Here is an 18,472-nt window from a genome sequence, read left to right as displayed (position 1 = left end):
TTTTTGTTTGTTTTTTTTTTTTTTTTTTTTTTTGCTTAAATGCAAAGGGTTTATTGTTCTATTAGATACTTTATGGTGCAGCCCGATAGCGTCCGAGCTCGGAAGCCAAGCATGGCTGTGCCTGGTTATTACTTGGATGGAAGACCAGGGGCCTCTATCCTCAGCCATTGAGGTTGCATCCAGTGTAAGTCAATTGATCTGCTGTGGCGATCCTGAATGGGAGCAGCTGGAAAACAAAAATACAAATTAGATACTTTACAGTGAAATTAGTGACAGGAAACACAAGGAGAGAGAGAGAGGGGTGTGTGGTGATATGCAAAACTCAGGCCACCATGAAGCCCCAGGAATATATTATCAGTTTGGATATGTTATGCACCTGATTTTCAAGCTGGTACATTATTTTAATGTATTGGTCAGGTGTGCATATGAACACTCACATTGTTTTTTTTTTTTCTTGTTTTAATTATTCCACTTTTACACTGACCATTAAAAGGTCCCACTTGAACCACTTTCAGTGTTACAGTTCTAATGCAAAAATGTATTTAAAGATTTATGTGAATTTTGTACTAAAACACTGTAACTATGGAAGAATCCACTTAATCACTCTAACTCAGTCTAGTGAAGATTAATTTCTTTAGATAAACTGTGGGATACACATTTGCACTGAAACACTGCAGATTATTCATATTATTTATATTTTTGTAATAGCAACTATAATATGTTGATTAAACAAAAACTGACTGGGAGTGGTGCCACGTTATTTTAATTGTGTATTTCCAGAGTACCATCACTAAGGACGTCAAATTTTTCATCCTAATTTGAGTATGTGTGGTGCTGCTGTGCCTGTATGAGCAGGTGACAATATAGGAAGAAATTCTTCATTTTAAATCACCACATTTGTTTGGGGTTTTCTTTATTAAATCACTTTAACTGATTTTAGCCACAGATTCTTCCACATCTGAAGAACACACATAATGAATAGCAGCTGACAAAACTTGACAACATTTGATATTTTATTATAAATAGTGGTATAAGAAATATAAAAATAGTTGTTAGACATATCAGTATTTACATGGAACATTTCATTGGACAAAATAAATAAAATGTAGAATAGCATATATATTTCAATAAATTATTCAATTCACAGTGAGGCAGTAAAAACAGTGAAGTAGTTTGTCTGTTGTTGGATGATCACAAAGTGTTGGAGTTTTTAACCCCAATATTCTCCTGGAACCAGCGGGATGCAGACATCTTTGCCACACATCTGTATAAAAAAATATTTATTAGTATCTTGTTCAAATGAAAAAGTATATTTTTACATGTGGACAACGATAACTAATATTAATGAGCAAATGTTCACATACCTGACAGGAGGGCTGTGTTGTATTCAGGCTGTTGTTTCCCTGAGGAGCTTCACTGTACTGTCTACTGTATTGATCCACTCCAAAACTACAATTCCCAGAGTGCAATACAGTGTTCTGGCTTTGGCACTGGGCTGGGTACACACTCAGATTCTGGCTCTGCAGCTGGGCCTCCTGACCTTCCATGGATCCTTGCTGAAAGTATCTGAAGATATCAGGTGAGGGGGTGTCGCTGGCTGAGGTGTCTCCTTGTTCTCTCCTCTGAAACAGTACCTCCTCGCTGAGGCCCAGCTGGGCAGATAAGTAGGAGATGTAGCAGATAGTGAGCCGGAGAGTCTCAATTTTTGTCAGAGTCTGTCCAGCAGGGGCCACTGAGGGTGGTAGGTAGGACCTGAGGTGATGCAAAGCCTTGGTCAGATCCCTCATCCTCATCTTTTCTCTTTCACTGGCTGTCTCCCTCTGTTTGCTGCGGATCCGAGCAGCTTGGCCCGACTTGCGACCACGTCCAGACAGGGAGCAGGGTGAGGTTTTGAGGCTCTGGGAATATCCAGTTTTAGCTGCCTTGGGAGTGGATTGTTGTGGCTGCTGGTAGGAAGGAGACAGGCTGGAGTCCATGGTGTGGACAGGGGAGAGGGTTTCTGGAGAGGAGATGCTGGAGAGGTCTTCTGAGTCGGAGTACCACTGATATTGCAGGCCATAGTCAAGAAGAGGCACTGAGGAGGTATCCATGTTGCGTGGACAGACTGTGGTCTGACTGGAGGGACTAAAGGTTGTGAGTGCTGCTCAGCACTGTTGCACCGGTTTATAAATCCAGGCCAGGCCACAGAGGTGTGAAGTGACACCTCTGCAGATTCTCACAAACCGTCAGTGTCTAAAGCAGAGGCCACTGCCCCTGAACATACACACACACACCCACTCTCACTGGGACCCTATCCCTGTACCTCTGTGACTCCATCTCCTCTGTCTGGGAAAGTTCAGCTACAGGATTCGAAGTGTGAATTTTGACTCCTGCTCAAAAAAATAAACAGATTTTGCTTTTTGGTGATTTTGTCCCTGGAGAAACTCATATGTATTTTGCACATGTTGAAGGAATAGGGATTCACTTTTTTACACCAAATCTTAAAAAAAAACTGGTCAGCAAACAAAACATTATAACGGGAATGTGTGAAGAAGTGATATATGACAAAAATACAATGCTTGTACGCCAAGTCAGTGTTGCAAAATATTTATCAACCACAGTTTTAACCTGTTATAGTACACATGTGATTCACATATGTCCAAAACTAAACCATACCATCCTTTATGGCAACACAATCATATACCTTAACAATGAACAAAATATTTCACAATATAGTATGTGGAACCTGGATTTTGGGGATATTACCACCAAATACCAATTTAATGTAGTATATATAATAATAATAAATATCTAGTTTAAACACATTTATTCTATAAATACAAAGAACAGGTCAAACAAACCCCAAATACTCATTACTGTACAATATGATATTTCTGGGACATTTGAATGGAGTTTTACTTCACTTCAATTCAATTCTATGCTACAATTTGATGTATAATATAAATAATAATGTTGCACTTTGAGAACTGGTTGTTTTACTTCATTATTACTTTTACTTCTGGTACAAAGAGTTTTGCCAATAACGTTTTTACAAAGTAAAATTGCAAATGCAGAACTTTTCAAATTGAACATAGCATTCTTTATATAGGCTCTCCATCCTGTTTTCATTACTCATCTATAGTTAAGCTTTAAAAATACAGTAGATACAAAACATGCAGACACATGATCTTATTTCATTCATTCATCCATCCATTATCTATACCAGCTTATTCCTAACCAGGGTCACAGGGATCTGCTGGAGCCTATCCCAGCTTTCTTTGGGTAAAAGGCAGGGGTACAACCTGGACAGGTCACCAGTCTATCACAGGGTCGATGGTCTTATTTGATAAAAATTTTAAAAAAAATGAAACATTTAAAAAATGGTTCCCATAATTATAATTTTTTTTATTTCAGTCTTTATGGAGACACAGTATGAAGACGTTCGACTGAAGGTTTGTTCTTTCTCAATTCCCCTCCCTCCTCTGTAGGGAGTCATGACTATGGTTCAGTGTGCCATGTCTAGATGGAGATGAATGGTGCTACATGAAATCACACCATGGCTTTTCTTCTGGCATGGGGTCCGTTTCAGGATATTCAGTAGAAAGATCATCTCTGCTCTGTTATTATTAAGAAAGCAGAGATGATCTTATCACCACTGTAAACTGAAACTCCCCTCTCTTGCTTTTTACTCCTCACCTGCACTCCAGCCTTGAACCTGACAGCAGCGTCTTCTAGCCTTCTCTTCATTTCCTCACTTTATATCCCACCATCATCCTCACACTTCTCACCAACATGATCATTTTATAGTCACCGTGACTCAGGTGTGAGCTCTGAGCTTCGACACTTCGCTTTCTTCATGTTAATAGAGGAACTGAAGCTTTTTCTACTACTGCTGCTGCTGCTCTTCTCTGTTGGTCTGGATAGAAGAACTGTGTCCTACATGGCTAAAATGTAAATAGAAATCCATGAAGGTTTAATGAAGCATAATGACTGGTATTATCCAGTTAAAGCAGAGGTGTGATGGTTTCACACTGATGAGAGCTGATGAGTCTGGAGGCGTCACTTCACACCTCAGCTGTGAGAACCAGGAATGCTGGAAAACAGTTAATCTCTCACTCTCCCCTGTCTCTTCCCTCTTTTCTTCTTTTCCCCGACTCTCTTTTTTTAATTTTCTACCCAGAAATAGTGACATCCTTTAGGTTCTGTATTGGGTCGACTATGCATTTCATGGCAATATTATAATATTTTACAATGGAAATTATACAAATATCATTGCAGATCTGTTATTTTTCTTGATAAATCACATTAATATCAAACTTGATACATCCCAATCCTACTGAATGCCATTTATTACTATTGACATTCTTAGGTTACTTTCCCTGAAACACCAGTGGTCTACTCAACATCAAGATTTTATCCTCCCTGATGGGTAACTGAATTGAAACACTGATAATTCTCCATGAAGCGAACAGATGAAATATAAAACTATATGAAATGTCAGTTTGTTTGGTGTTTACAGAGGGTGTCCCTCAGCTTGGAGCCCCCTGAGCTTCCTTTGACCAGATCAAAAACTGCCAGCATGTAGGACATTATAAAATATGAAAACCAGGTTCAATAGTGAAATGTGGTGTGATGTAAAGTCTCCTAATAATACTGAATACACTGAAAATAAAATGCATGCCCCTCTAAACAAGCTGCAGGATTAGTATTGTGTCAGACTCAGGGCAGGGTGAACTGGGCTTGAACCCACTGTGCTACCCTGCCAGTCACCCTGACTGAGGTGAGGCTGTGGGAGCATGGCTGGGAGTTTGGCACCTCCAGGTGGACGCCCACCCACAGCAGGCTCTGAGGCTGGGCTGCTTGCCACCTGTCTGGGCCTTCCTTATCCATCAACCCCACTATGACCTCCAGTGTTCTCCCTCTGCTTGAAATAGTGTTTAGATAAACTCAAAATTACTCAGAAGAGTTTAGATTAGTCACTAATACTCCACCTATTTACAGGCCAGTAGTCATAAAAATAACCTATGCTCCCTATAAGCTACTGGAATATGTTGGAAAAAGTTTTTGGTCAGACTGCAAAACCACAAGACTTCTCTTTTCCTATCAAACTCAAGACCTAAAGACCAATGACACATTTAAGTGAAAACCTAAATAAATAAAACCTGAGTGAAGGATGATGTTCATCTTTCAAAGAGAGTTTATGACAAGGAGCACTGAAGGTATTCTAAAGGATCATGGCGACCCCTACCAACACTGATAATACATGTAACAAAATGACTAACGAACATGAAAATGTCACTAACTTAACAATTCATCACAGTTCACTGTAACTTTGTGATCTTTGTTTTGCTATATTGCATTTTTTTAATACTTCTCAGCTTCTTTAAAAGATTTAATTATTTTCACACATAGAGAATGCTGATGAAGATAATCAATGACACTTATTTCATTAGAGTCATTTAACTCTGTTCTACTGTGCATTGATAAAGGCATGTTAGAGGAATGACCCAAATAAACACATACTCCACTGCATGAGAATTTGGGTTGGTGAAAGTAGGCGTTTGACACAATTTACTCCTGGTAAGTCTCAGATTAAGGACTTGACCAGACAAAAATAAAACTTAGGTTTCACAAGTGGTGTCACTTTAGCCTGAATAATGTGATTTCTATTCATTTTTTTGGGAGTTGATAAAAGGTGTGCGTGTGCGCGTGTGTGTGTGTGTGTGTGTGTGTGTGTGTGTGTGTGTGTGCGCGCGCGTGCTCATGCGCGCGCGCGCGTGCTCATGCGCATGTGTTTGCATGCATGTCAGTGGGTGAGGTGACAGGGGAGCGGGATACATTCTGCACCCTAGGTGTGAAACAGAGCTGGGACTGGCAGGGTCAGCCAGAGGTGGACAGTAAATTTAATCTAATTATGGGAGAGTGACATTCACAGAACATAACAGAATTGCACATAACAACATAATACAACAGACTGAAATACATGTGTTTTCTGCAAGTAGGAAACAAGTGTTGGTGGGAGTATTGATAATGTGTCATTAACCTGTTGCTAACCCTGTTGATCTTTAATGTAAGAAACCCTGACTGGCCATATCTTGCTCCAACTAAAGTCAAACAGATTGAAACACAACTATGGGTTTCAGTGAAAACAATAGTCTCAATAGTTTCACTGCTGGCTACTGTCTGACATCCTGATAAACCTCGTGGACAGATCAGCAGAATGCCTTTCACACCTCTGCCAGAGTAAACACATCCTCCTACTACTGGCACTTGCTCACACTTGTATGCTGCTGTGTTTTTACAAAGCCTCCTTACTTACCCCCAACACACAGCTGCAAAAGACTGCAAAAGACATGGGAACAGTTATGCTCATCTCCCACTCATTGCTATCATGCCTCATATACAGTATAACACATTTATAAGAAGCACTGTGAGGTCAACAGTGTTTCAGAGCAGGACACCTGATTTTGTTTGACTTTTCTTGAGAAAATAAAAACACTTCCAAACAAAACATTATTATTTTTTAAACTCATTTTTCCATCAGAAAACAAAAAGTTTTAGGTTCTACTGTCTCTGCGGTAAACACAGACTACAACACTGCAATGTTGGTATACTGTGTCTACTAACTTAACATATTTTGAGATTACTTTTTCATTGTAGATATTTTCATCTGTTAAGTTTAATTTAAAACCACAGAGAGAATGTTTTTAAGCTTAACCTGCCTTGACAGGAGAAATTTCATAAGGGACAGTATGGTGGCCGTCACTTTTAACACAAAACATGATTTCTTATCAGGCAGATATATGTACATCTTACATTTTCAGCTTATATGTCGACATGTTCATTTCATTTTGTGCTGCCCAGGGTACTTTTCTACCTAGCTGTGTTTTTCCACTGTCTTTTTATCCAATCACTCAGCCTGTAAAATGTGCATTTTGTTTGTTCACACAATCCAAGTTAAGCTATTGATGACTTGATAGGCCACTAGGTACATTTTATGGACAAAGCCATGCTACTAGGCTCATTTTGTTGCAGTTTTTAAGAGAATGGGTACATTGACATAAGTTTTTTTTTTTTTAATTGCTGTTCTTTCTTAAAATTAAACTTTACAACTTTATAATTTGTTTCATTTGTTCAGTGCAGGGTGGGAACAGTGTTGCAGTGGGTAGGGCTGTCACTTCACAGCAAGAAGGTTCTGGGTTTGAATCCCACTCAACATGGGGCCTGTGTGGCTTTTCTTCACAAAAACAGCCCTCTCTCGCCTCAGAATAGATAATAGATGGATGGATGCATATTCTGCATTTACTATCAAACAGGAAACTGTATCATGAGCCCTCAGCTTTATTCAAGTCATGATGGAGCTGCTATTGTACAACTAATATACACAACTCTACAATATGTACAACAACAAATATAATACTGGTAGTCAGACTAATGTGTTTCAGGAAATTCACAGGCATGTGGATAACAACCACACACACAAACACACACACATGCACACCCAGCTCATTCATGCCAAAATAAAATGCTCCTTAATAATCTTGACACATCAGAAATGCAGCAGGTTCTGTAAGACAGTTTTTCATCAGAAAAGGAGAGCATCATATTCAAACATCTAATCTCACAGTTTTGTATTGTTCTTTTTTAGAAAAAAAATGAAAAAATAATAAATAAACAGAACAATTTCTTACATTTTGTCACGGCAAGATGTGACAGGTGCCACTCTATGTTATTACCACCTACAGACACAGCTCTACAATTAAGGACAGACACAACACGTCAGAGTCGAGGACACAAAAACAAACAGGAGGAAAATCCAGTCAGCTGTCAGTTTAGGTGAGCGGAATGAATAGAAGTGGATTTGATAAAAATAAAACCTGCTACATATAATAAAATGGTAAATTCAGGTATAGCTGCAGGGAGAACAAATCAAGCATAAAATAAAATGTTAACTATACCGTAACCACAGATGCCACAGGACAGTGCAGAATAAATAAAGAGTGGGTGGACAGAAGAGGTACAACACCAGCAGTAATATTGCTGCAGTGAATACAGCAGGATTCTAATCCAGTGCAAAATATAACTACAAGTCCTCTGTCCTTCAGCTTTTTTCCAACAGGGAATGAAATCAATGCACAACATGGTCACACGAACTACTTCACCTTTCAAGTACAGACACATTTTTATCTCATATTCATCTTTTACACAAACCTGAACAAAACAATTGTGGCTACACTGTGTCTCTGTGTGTGTGTATATGTGTGTGTGATTAGATCATGGGCTGTAAATGTAAAAATACTAGTTTTATATATGTCTGAAAAGCTAGGAAGCCTGTGGAGTCTACAAAGGGAACAGAAAACAACCATAGGTTCATGTAGGCAACCAGACAGCCATTGAACATGTATGATCATTTAACCATGACAGATTCATAAACACAACACACACAGCATGGCCTTCATTCCTTGCCTTTCCATCTCAGTTTCCCACAGCTATACTGTGTTTGGAGCCTGGAGGCTGCAGGAGTTTGGCTTTTCAAGACAGGATTTTCTCCCGGGTTTCAGGCAGCTTGAGAGCCACCAGACCGCCACAGACGAGGGCAGCAAAGGCCAGGAAGATGGGGATGATCTTAGTGATGCCGATGAAGGCTGCAAAGATGAAGCTGGCAATGATGGCTGCAAACTTACAGATCCCATTCAGGATGCCGAATGCTGTCCCTCTGTGGAGACAGAGGGACAGAGGTAATGAAAAAAAAATAAGCTTCTTATGTGGTGGGTGAAAACTGAAAACCTGAGGACCTTGCTAACTAAGCAGTGAATGGTCAAAACAGTCAATGTTTTTTTTTTTATTGGCAACAGTGCAGTACTATCAATGTTTTTCTAAATCATTAAAACAGATTTCCAAGGACTTCTATTCAACTCTGCAAATAAGAAATGCACTCTATGCAGTGTTTGTGCAGGCGTTGATATAGAATAAATTCTACCTTTTAGGGGAGAAATGAAATTGCCCTGTAAATAGGTGGAGTATGATTGATTGTGGTAAAGTCAAGGTTGAGATGTACATTTTAACAGTAGGACAGATTTGGTCTGTACCTTTTAGAGGAAGGGTAGAGTTCCACAGAAATGACCTCTAGTCCGTTCCAGGCTGCGACGCTGACGCCATAGAAGAGACACTGCCAACATATTACAAATCCTTGACTGAAACTTAACAGCAGCAGGAAAGTGCACGCACTTGACACCAGCATGGAACCACCTGGAAAGATAGATGATGACATCCTGAAAGAGCGACACAAAAATCCATCCGCCCCTGGGTTACTTGTGGTTATACTGTCTCAAAACCTCACCTATGATTCTAATCCTTCCGATCTTGTCCATGAACAATGCTGAGACGATATTGCCAGGCAACACAGCCAAACTGCCCAGGAAGCTGACCAGATAGATGACAATGTCGTTTTCCTCCTGGAAGTTCAGATGGCAGCCTTTCTTTGGATGGAGGAAGGTGGCGTTCTCCATTCGACAGTCTTTGAACTTTTCCTGCCAGAGGTCTGGAGAGAACAGAAGGCTGTCAGTGGAGGAGATGCTTAGAGATTTTAGTTTATATTGCACTTTAAACTGTAAAGTTTGCTTCTCCTAGGGCTGGGTGCTACTGTTTCAGTATATATTTTATCCTACTAATTAGATGAGTCTTTTACCTCTAGGCCGTAATGCGTCACCAGTGTAAAAAGGACTTAAAAACACTATAAACATTTTACAATCATTACAAACAAGGTACCTGTGTTGTAGAAGACAGTGTTTTTGATAGTGCAGTTCTCAAAGAAGGTGTTAGTTGACTTGACATCCTCAAAGTAGCAGTTTTCAAACAGAGAATCCTCAAACTTTACAGACTTAATCTCAATGTTTGCAAACCTTAATGGAAAGAGGAAAATTAGATTAAAGAGTAGAAAAACACAAACTGTGACTTTAAAGAGCATCAGATAAATATAATTAACATAATAGTAAGTGTGTTGAGGAAACCTACTTGTCATGAATGTATTCTCCTTCCCGGTGGATCTGGTTGACCAGTGAGAAGTTGAAGTGGAAACGTTCAACCCGTTCTCGGTGGAACACTCGGACCTTGGACTCATATTCCTCATATTCCATGTACTTGATCATATCAGGGAACCAGACACCCAGCCCATGATAGCTGATACACATAGAGACAAACAATATATATGAACACATGAAACAAAAAAGTACTTGCATATACCAGAAAATAACAGAAAATAAATATGAATGAAAATGATCTTATCTAAGTGGGGTAAATGAGCAAATATTTTTTCACTTGATTTAGATGAACTAACAAATATAAATATTATATTAATACGTATTATACTTAAGTTGTTTTTAATTAATTAAAATTTTCTAGTCACTCATTTTCATTAGATGAAATTAAATTGTGAAAAAAAACATATTAACATATTCAAATAGCTTTTTTTTCCTGACCAGAAGTCGAAAACCTAAAGATGTTGAGTTGTCTATAATAAAAAAATGAGAAAATAGATGTGACCAGATGTAGCCTCCAGATGTTCCCAGACGTTCTTCCTGTTCCTGCACACCTGTTCCTCATTCCCTCACATCTGGTTTATATAGCAGCTATTTTTCCACCTGTTCCCTACCAGATCGTCTACATTCCTCTCTTCCCTGTGTCATCTAGTCTTTGGTTATTGAGTTTACCTGACTGTTCTGTTTGCTTGTTTTCTACATTTCTACCTGAAGGCCAAGCAGAACCAGACAATGACCAGGAAAAGGCCTTGCAGTCTAAGCTCTGGAGCTGATAATGACATCACATTAGCCATCACCTGAAGGATGGACAAAGAGAAACAGGTAAATTATACATAAAAACCAAGAGATGGATATTTTAATATGACAGATGCACAGTAAAGTGTCTCTAATAGTATTGTAGTGTAGTAGCAATTTGAAGACCTGCTGCAGCATTGTCATGTGTCTGACAGTCCAGCGCTGGAAGGCAGTCCCAGTGTCACTTTGGATCTCTATGAACTCGTCTTCCTGAGTCTGTGGAGTCTTAATGTTTGTCACCTTTACAAAGAGGAATGGGTGGAAGATATATTTACAACTATCTTTCATGTTTGCATTCATTATGTTTACTCAAAAAAAAAAATTACATAGTTGCTCAGTTGCTTTTTGTATTTTTAAACAAAAAATTCCAAATTTAAAACACCAAAATGATATGAATATATAACAAAAAAATGAAATGCAACCTTTGCTGTTATTTCCTGCTATGTCATGTCAAAATGTCTACTATGAAGTCTTTTATGAATGTTTAATTATTGTGATAGCTAACATTTTGAGCCATTGTTTTTGCTTTCAGGAAAATCTCTATATTTCTTGCTTGGGTGAGTCATCTGCTGTGAGGTCTGTACTCTACACTGGAAAGACTTACAGTGAAGACTCTCTCTGGCTCTCCCTTGGCCTTCCAGTTGGTGTCATGAACCTGTCGCAGGATCATCCACGCCTCATCATGTCTCGCATTCTAAAACAAAACATCATTTCAGGCTTTTCGTTGGTTCATTAGAATTTAACTAGCATTATATATTCAAGAGCAGCTATTTAAATCATAGGTTTATGTTTGACCACTGAAACTTTCTCGCCTACACTGTAGATCGGTATGCAGCTCATGTTTTAATGCAGCCTGACTCTTTTCAGAAGGGGCAATGTGTGATAATTTGGGGGTGCGTGATATGAACATGTTGGAGCAGTAGCATACAGATACAATACCACATGTGGTTAAAGGTCTGACAATGTCCTGGATGAGAAACAGGGGCAGTTGGTACGGCCTTTAGCAGCTCTTTGCTACCTTTCCTCAGCAGTGAGCTGTTGCTGTGGTGGCTGATGATTCAACGATTTAACCAATCACAGCTTGATGTTTAATACTATACACAGGCATAATGGATATTAGATTACAGCCTCTTTCAAAAAGGGATTTCAAACTGATTACAATAGTTTAGTATCTGACCTCCAGGAGAAAACGTGGGCTCTCTGGCATGAAGATGATGCCAATGAGTGCAGCCAGCGCAGGGAAAAGACACACCAGAATAAACAGTCTCCAGCTGTGGATCTGGAACTCTGTACCAATGGCAAAGCCCCAGCCTGAAACCCAATTAGAATAATTAAAAAATTCACAGTCAACACCCAGGAAACTCAGGGTCCATTTTTCAAGTCTAGATGCTGTCAACAGATTCAATTATTTTACTGTGAATTATTCATGTTTTGCAGGTAATTGCTGAGATAAGTTCCCAACATGAGGCATATTAGCAAGCACAAAGAAGAGGTAAGAAATTAATCCACATCCTGCAGAATGAGTACAATATCTTTGAAAGTACATGTGCTTTAATGTGCATCTATGTATTGTATACCTCCTGCTTGCTCTGTGAACATGTTTAAACAGTTTATGTTAGCCAGCATGTGTTGGTTACCGTAATGAGGGATGATTCCCCAGGCGGTGAAGGAGGCATACAGGCCTCCCAGCATCCAGAACATGCAGAGCCAGCTCAGGTGTTCTCCACGTTTATCCATCTGCAGGAACTCAGTGAAGTAGGTGTACACTATTGGGATGGAGCCACCAATTCTGAAGGAACAATTACAAGATATGTCAATCTTCCAAAAAATTATTCTCTTCACCTTTTTATAGTCAATCAAATATAAGGATTTAAAGGATTTATATCTCTTTACCAATGGTTGCTTGAGATCTAGACAGTAATTGGCATTTCAGCACTTTTCTCTGTTTTTATGATGATGACAAATCAATTATGAGGTGTGGACTGTGCTGACTCAACAGCAAACTGGGCACCATTCTCCAGCAGATGTGAGTGTTAATGACTAACATGGGTCTCATTATCACCATGAATTAGAAACAGATAAACGTTGTATTTTGGTAGTCTTGTTTTTTGTTGTTGTTGTTTTTTTTTTTGGCTTAGCATATAGCTCATTTCAGCCACTCACAAAAAACAAAACAAAACAAAAAAAATACAGGGGGAGCTTGAAGTAGAGCCACTGCTCCTCCACATCGAGAGGAGCCAGCTGAGGTGGCTCGGGCATCTGTTCTGGATGCCTCCTGGGCGCCTCCCTGGGGAGGTGTTCTGGGCATGTCCCCCTGGGAGGAGGCCCCGGGGAAGACCCAGGACACGCTGGAGGTCTCTCGGGTGGCCTGGAAATGCTTCGGTGTCCCCCTGAAAGAGCTGGAGGAAGTGTCCAGGGAAAAGGAAGTCTGGGTATCCCTGCTTAGGCTACTACCCCCGTGACCCGGCCCCAGATAAGCAGAAGAAGATGGATGGATGGATGGCATATAGCTCAAACATCACTATTCTAAGTCTGGTTACAGTGTGACTGCAATCGTTATCAAAAGAAATGTGTCTTTGAAAGTTGCAAAATCTATCTGTGCACAGTAAAAGCTTTGCTCCAAGGTGCTTAAGACAGCAGGAATACAGCAATAACACTCAAATTAAAAACCAGCAAAGTGCACTGCTCACTTGTTTTAATTAGTGTAATAAAGGAATGCTCTGTTAAAGTAAATAAACAGACCTCTGCTAGTGTGAAACATAAAGTTAATGTGACTTTCTGTTGGTATTAACAGTGTGTGAATATGTGGTGGTGTATGCCAACATGGTGCACAAGACAGCATGTGGAGTACACAGCAGCTTAAAACCATCCATTGCTTTATGTAATTGAATTGCAGATAACACCAAACTGATGGCTGGAACAACACATTCCTATACTTTTCCATGTGGATAAAGCCCCTGAAGCAAAATGATTTTGACTGCATAATAGTAGTAGACTGAGTCACAAACAATGAGCTTGTGTTTCAATAGGATGACAATTAGACTAAAGGAACGACCTAAAATGTTCAATATAGTTCACTAAAACAAAAGCAGTTTGTAATTAAGCACTAGGGAACATAACCAGTTACTGTTATATAGTTCTCAGCTACAGGCAGTAACCCTTCAGATACTGCATGTATAGTGTAACAGTAAAGCAAAAATAACTGTTTTGTTGAGCTAAATGCCATGTAGTAATTGCCTCCCTGGGATGGGTCTGACTAATTATAAGATGACTGCACATAACATGTCAGCCTAAAGTATTGTAAAAACAAGACAGTGAAATGCAAATGTTTTATTAATGAGAAACAGAGAACAGGTAAGCAAGGCTTAAATGTTATCTGTTTATATCCCTCATTATGATTGAATTATGCCTTATCTCCCTCCATGTTGTTTCTGAAGTTCCACCATGTGTTTGAATGGAAATTCTACCTATAGTTCATTTTACCAAATACCAGGTATCTTATTTTGGAACAAATAAAGGGTTGTACACCGCCCCCTGAAGTATTACCCGCAAACTTGTTTCCACTGAAAGAATTATCTGTGGAAAAGGTCAGCCATTACAAAAAGCTTGTTGAATTGCCTCGTTCAAACTGTAGCTGTAAATGTGAATCTGAATGTAAATGTAGGTGTGTCTCACCCAAAGCCCGAGCAGAACCTGAGGAAAAGGAAGAAGCCATAGCCCTGAGCAAAGCAGGACAGGAAGGAGAAGACCAGGTCGATGGTCAGGACGTAGATCAAACACTTCCGCCTTCCCATCTTGTCACACAGACCCCCCCACACCAATGCCCCCACCATCATGGCTACATATACTAGTAGACCTGAAAATATACAAAGGGACAAACACAACAGACAGTGACTCAGTTAGAGGTATTTGACCTGGTACATATAATCCAGTTATGCTTAATCTCAGTGAAACAAAGGCTCTACAGATGCACATATTTGCATACGTGTGCATACACACAAACATCAAGGAATAGTAATAATGGTAGATCTGACAAGGGCAAGACTCTTGTTCTCCACAAGGTGGCTCCCTTTACCCTTTTATTTACAAAGAGAATACACTTTATGCTGCAATTCAGTGTGATGCATCCAGTCGGCACTGAGTGCTCTAGTCAACATTTCTGAATATTCATACTGACGTTCCAAGAAAATACATGTAGACTGATAATAGCATCCCCAGAAAGCTGAATGTGAAATAAAGGTCAGAGTGATTTAGAGGCATCTACAGCAGGAGTACTTCATTTCCACCACACTCACCTTCCACATGTTTACATCTGCTTTTGGCTTTGTTCAGAAGTGTTGCACAGGTTGTCTTTGGTGCAGATTCCCACTTTGAATCACAGTTGTGTGGAGTCAATGCCAGCCTGCAGTAGGCAGGTGGTCTAGTCTGCCATTTCTTTTTGTTGCAAGGCAAAAGCCTTAACAGTGACCAACTGTGCAGGCCATTACTGTGCCAAGGAGGTAATAAAGATTATGTACTTTCTTTTTATGTCTCTGGAGAGAGTAATACTCTCCCCTGCTGTCTGTGTCAGGACTCAAACCTATAACCTCAGCCATCCCCTCTACTGTGTTGTTTAAACCTCTGGCCCCATACCTCCTGCTTGCTCTGTGTTTTTACTACACACAGCCCTAATTACAGTGGGACTAAGCAGCTTAACGGCACGTGGATCCATGTTGTGCACCTTGCCTACAGATTACTAGACCATCCAAATGCTCCGGTGCTTTACACGCCGAGCTGCACATCCGTAACTCATTCAACAAGAAGCTGCTCAGGGCACTGTGAGGGGAAAAAAAAAAAAACAAGGCTACTATGTCACATCACCTAACTTCTTGGCCAAATTGCCCAAGAAATTAGATGATGTGTACGCCATAGGAATGTGCATGGACAGGTTGACAGGATGGCCTTAAGATTAGAAAGTCTGTCCTTCAGGAGGAGACCTATGACCAACCCCTACAACAACAAGTGTCTACCTTCCTGCTAAACTATCCTTGAGACACAGGATCCCTGGAGGGGAAATTGAGAATTTTCATTTTTCTCGCAGTTTAGAAATAAAATCACTGCAACTGCATTAAGCATATTTAGATGAAGAGAAAATGAGTATACTTGATAACTATGTGCACATCTACATCTACAATATGTATTTTCTGAATGCTCAAATACTTCGGTAGATAGATAGATAGATAGATAGATAGATAGATAGATAGATAGATAGATAGATAGATAGATAGATAGATAGATAGATAGATAGATAGATAGATTTTTGTCTCTAATAGAGACAAAAAGTCTCCAGAAACATCTAAAAAGTCAAATTCCATCAAAAAGAAAAATACAGCACAGGACTGGACATTCAGTGTGACATTTCATATTCCAATTCCAGTTTTATTTCCAAAATATATTAGCTGCTTTGTGAGTTTACGACTTCCTTAGATGGTGGTTAACTCTGCAACCATGTCAAGCCTGGGATTTAAAACCTGCCAGACCCTACACTTCTTTGTCTCCCACACTGTGTTTCCCTTGATAAGCCTCTTGTATTTTCACTCTATAGATTAAACAATAAAATCTCCATTAAACGTTAAGTGCACCAATCGCCCTCCACTTTTTAACAAAGGGCTTGGAGGGGGGTGGGGGGTGGGGGGGTGAATCTGCTATTCAACACTAAGGTTAAGATTAAACACATTTCTTTTCCTGTGTGTCTGGTGAACAGAGCATGAGCATGAATCAACCTGGATCATTCTGCAGATCTGCTTCATATTCTCAGCCAACGATCAGTGCTCCCCTCCCGTTCTGCACAAACAGATGCTGTGATTTCATTTTCGCCAGGCCTTCCTCCTGCTACCACCGCCTGTCAGAGGCCTGAAGCGTAACTGACAGCTCTGCACCAGGCGCCGCAGGCCGCCAGGCTCTCTGACTGCTGCAACATGCTCCATATTAGCCTGGGAACACACACTGAATACAATCACCACTGGGTTCCTCATCAATCTCTTGCAATGCCTCATCCCAGGAGCCTGTTGTTAAGATGAAATGAGCGATGTGCAATCTGCCACATCGCCTGGCTACACATGAGGCCTGGGAAATAAGGTGAGAGGCTTTAATTTGCAATTTAGTTGTCTGCACAGAAAGTTAGGAACAGACGTTTTCAAGGTACATTTCCTGATAACTCAGGTCTAAGCTGCATACAAATTTCAATCTTTTTTGGGATGTTTACTTGTGTGGTACAAAATTTGGGCACAGATGAATTCACTCCCTGTAGTACACAACTTATTGACACAAAAAGATAAGCATGCAGCTATTTCTGTACATTACCTTGTTCATGTTATAATTGAACAATTAACATGTGGTGTGGTGCCTTCCAGATACTTATACCAATACCAAGGCTCAGTGAAGCTGTGAATGTGGTGGCTCACAGTAGCCTCCTATTTTACTGGGACATATGCTCTTTATTTTTGCATTTACTTAGAAAGATCCAAGCCTTTTTCCCTGGTTTGTGGCAGAATATTTCTGTCTGACACACTGGTCTGCAACCAGGTCCCATCAAAAGCCAAACATCTGCAGGATTTTGTTCTAGCCAAGTACAACAGTACATAATTCATTGATGAGTTTCTCCCCTGTGATTAAGATTAGACTTCTTGGAAAAAAGGTTGTAATAAGAATTGTAGTTTTCCAAAAGGCTGTATATCTGTTTAGGATGAATGTGTGTGCTAATTTGATCAAATGTTAGCCCTGATAGCTTAAGAAATGATCAGACTCAGTGCTGTAGCAGTCCTATCCACAGAAACAGCATTGGTTGAAATTAAACTTCGTTCCTTGTCCAGTGTAATCCTGGAAATGATTCAAATAAGCTAAATTATTTTCAAATGAAACTATGAAAGTTTTCACCACTAAGCTGAACCATGTTCTCAGGTCAGTGACCTCAAGTTTTCCATCTTTCCTCCCTTCACTGTCACTTACCCAGCAACCCTTTGTCAGCATTGGATATGCACATGTCCTTCTCAGCACTGGGCAGGACAAAACCCACCACGAAGCCGTCCACTCCGTCAGCCATTAGTGCCAGGCCCAGCACGAAGAACAGCATCCACTGGAAGCGTCCATGGCCGCAGTCCTCCATGATGGTCTCATATTGCTCTGGCAGATTTTCCTCCTCTTCTTCCTGCTGGGCAGCCAGACGGGCTTTTCTCCTGGCCTCCATCCGAGCTGCCCGCCGTGCCTCCTTGATCTCGTCTGGGTGTGGGATGCCTTGGTACTCACCTTCATACATCTGATCATCCTCATCTGCCCCTTCAGTGGCATCACTAGCGGCATCCTCATCCTGCGGAGGGTAGTCCGTCTGGTAGGGGTAGCCATCCTGAGAGTAGGTGTAATCTCCACCCTCCATCACCTGCTGGTTCACATTGTTGTGATAGGGGTCATCCATGATTCCTGCAGTGTGTTTGGAGAACAGATTTTGCTTTGTAGCCGTTGTATACTGAAGAAACTCAAGTCATCAACTATAATGGCATAATCCTTTCCAGGAACTGTGAGTTGCTCTCAGGGCTTCAGGAGTCAAATGAAAACTGCAGGTTTTCTGTAGAAAGAGTCAAATCTCAGATTTAAGGCCTCAGCAGCAGTGTTGAATTTAGCTTCCT

General features: G+C 40.3%; 2 protein-coding genes across 2 annotated transcripts; both read right to left on the bottom strand.

Moving 5' to 3' along the window:
• Positions 1 to 160: 160 nt before the first annotated feature.
• Positions 161 to 2,090, bottom strand: LOC113122667 (mesoderm posterior protein 2-like). The gene is made up of 2 exons (XM_026294158.1): positions 1,365 to 2,090; positions 161 to 226 (listed from the first exon to the last, which is right to left on the bottom strand). Exons 1-2 carry the CDS (start codon positions 2,088 to 2,090, stop codon positions 161 to 163), a joined length of 792 nt encoding a protein of 263 aa, XP_026149943.1.
• Positions 2,091 to 8,511: 6,421 nt separating this feature from the next.
• sv2ba (synaptic vesicle glycoprotein 2Ba) lies at positions 8,512 to 18,261 on the bottom strand. The gene is made up of 12 exons (XM_026293858.1): positions 17,799 to 18,261; positions 14,487 to 14,667; positions 12,449 to 12,600; positions 11,989 to 12,122; positions 11,416 to 11,505; positions 10,938 to 11,051; positions 10,725 to 10,813; positions 9,994 to 10,158; positions 9,748 to 9,881; positions 9,320 to 9,520; positions 9,069 to 9,228; positions 8,512 to 8,695 (listed from the first exon to the last, which is right to left on the bottom strand). Exons 1-12 carry the CDS (start codon positions 18,259 to 18,261, stop codon positions 8,512 to 8,514), a joined length of 2,067 nt encoding a protein of 688 aa, XP_026149643.1.
• Between the last annotated feature and the right edge of the window lie 211 nt (positions 18,262 to 18,472).

The sequence above is a fragment of the Mastacembelus armatus genome, chromosome 3 (genome assembly GCF_900324485.2).
Source record: "Mastacembelus armatus chromosome 3, fMasArm1.2, whole genome shotgun sequence".
In the NCBI taxonomy this organism is placed as follows: domain Eukaryota; kingdom Metazoa; phylum Chordata; class Actinopteri; order Synbranchiformes; family Mastacembelidae; genus Mastacembelus; species Mastacembelus armatus.
This window is presented reverse-complemented; position numbering and strand designations above follow the sequence as displayed.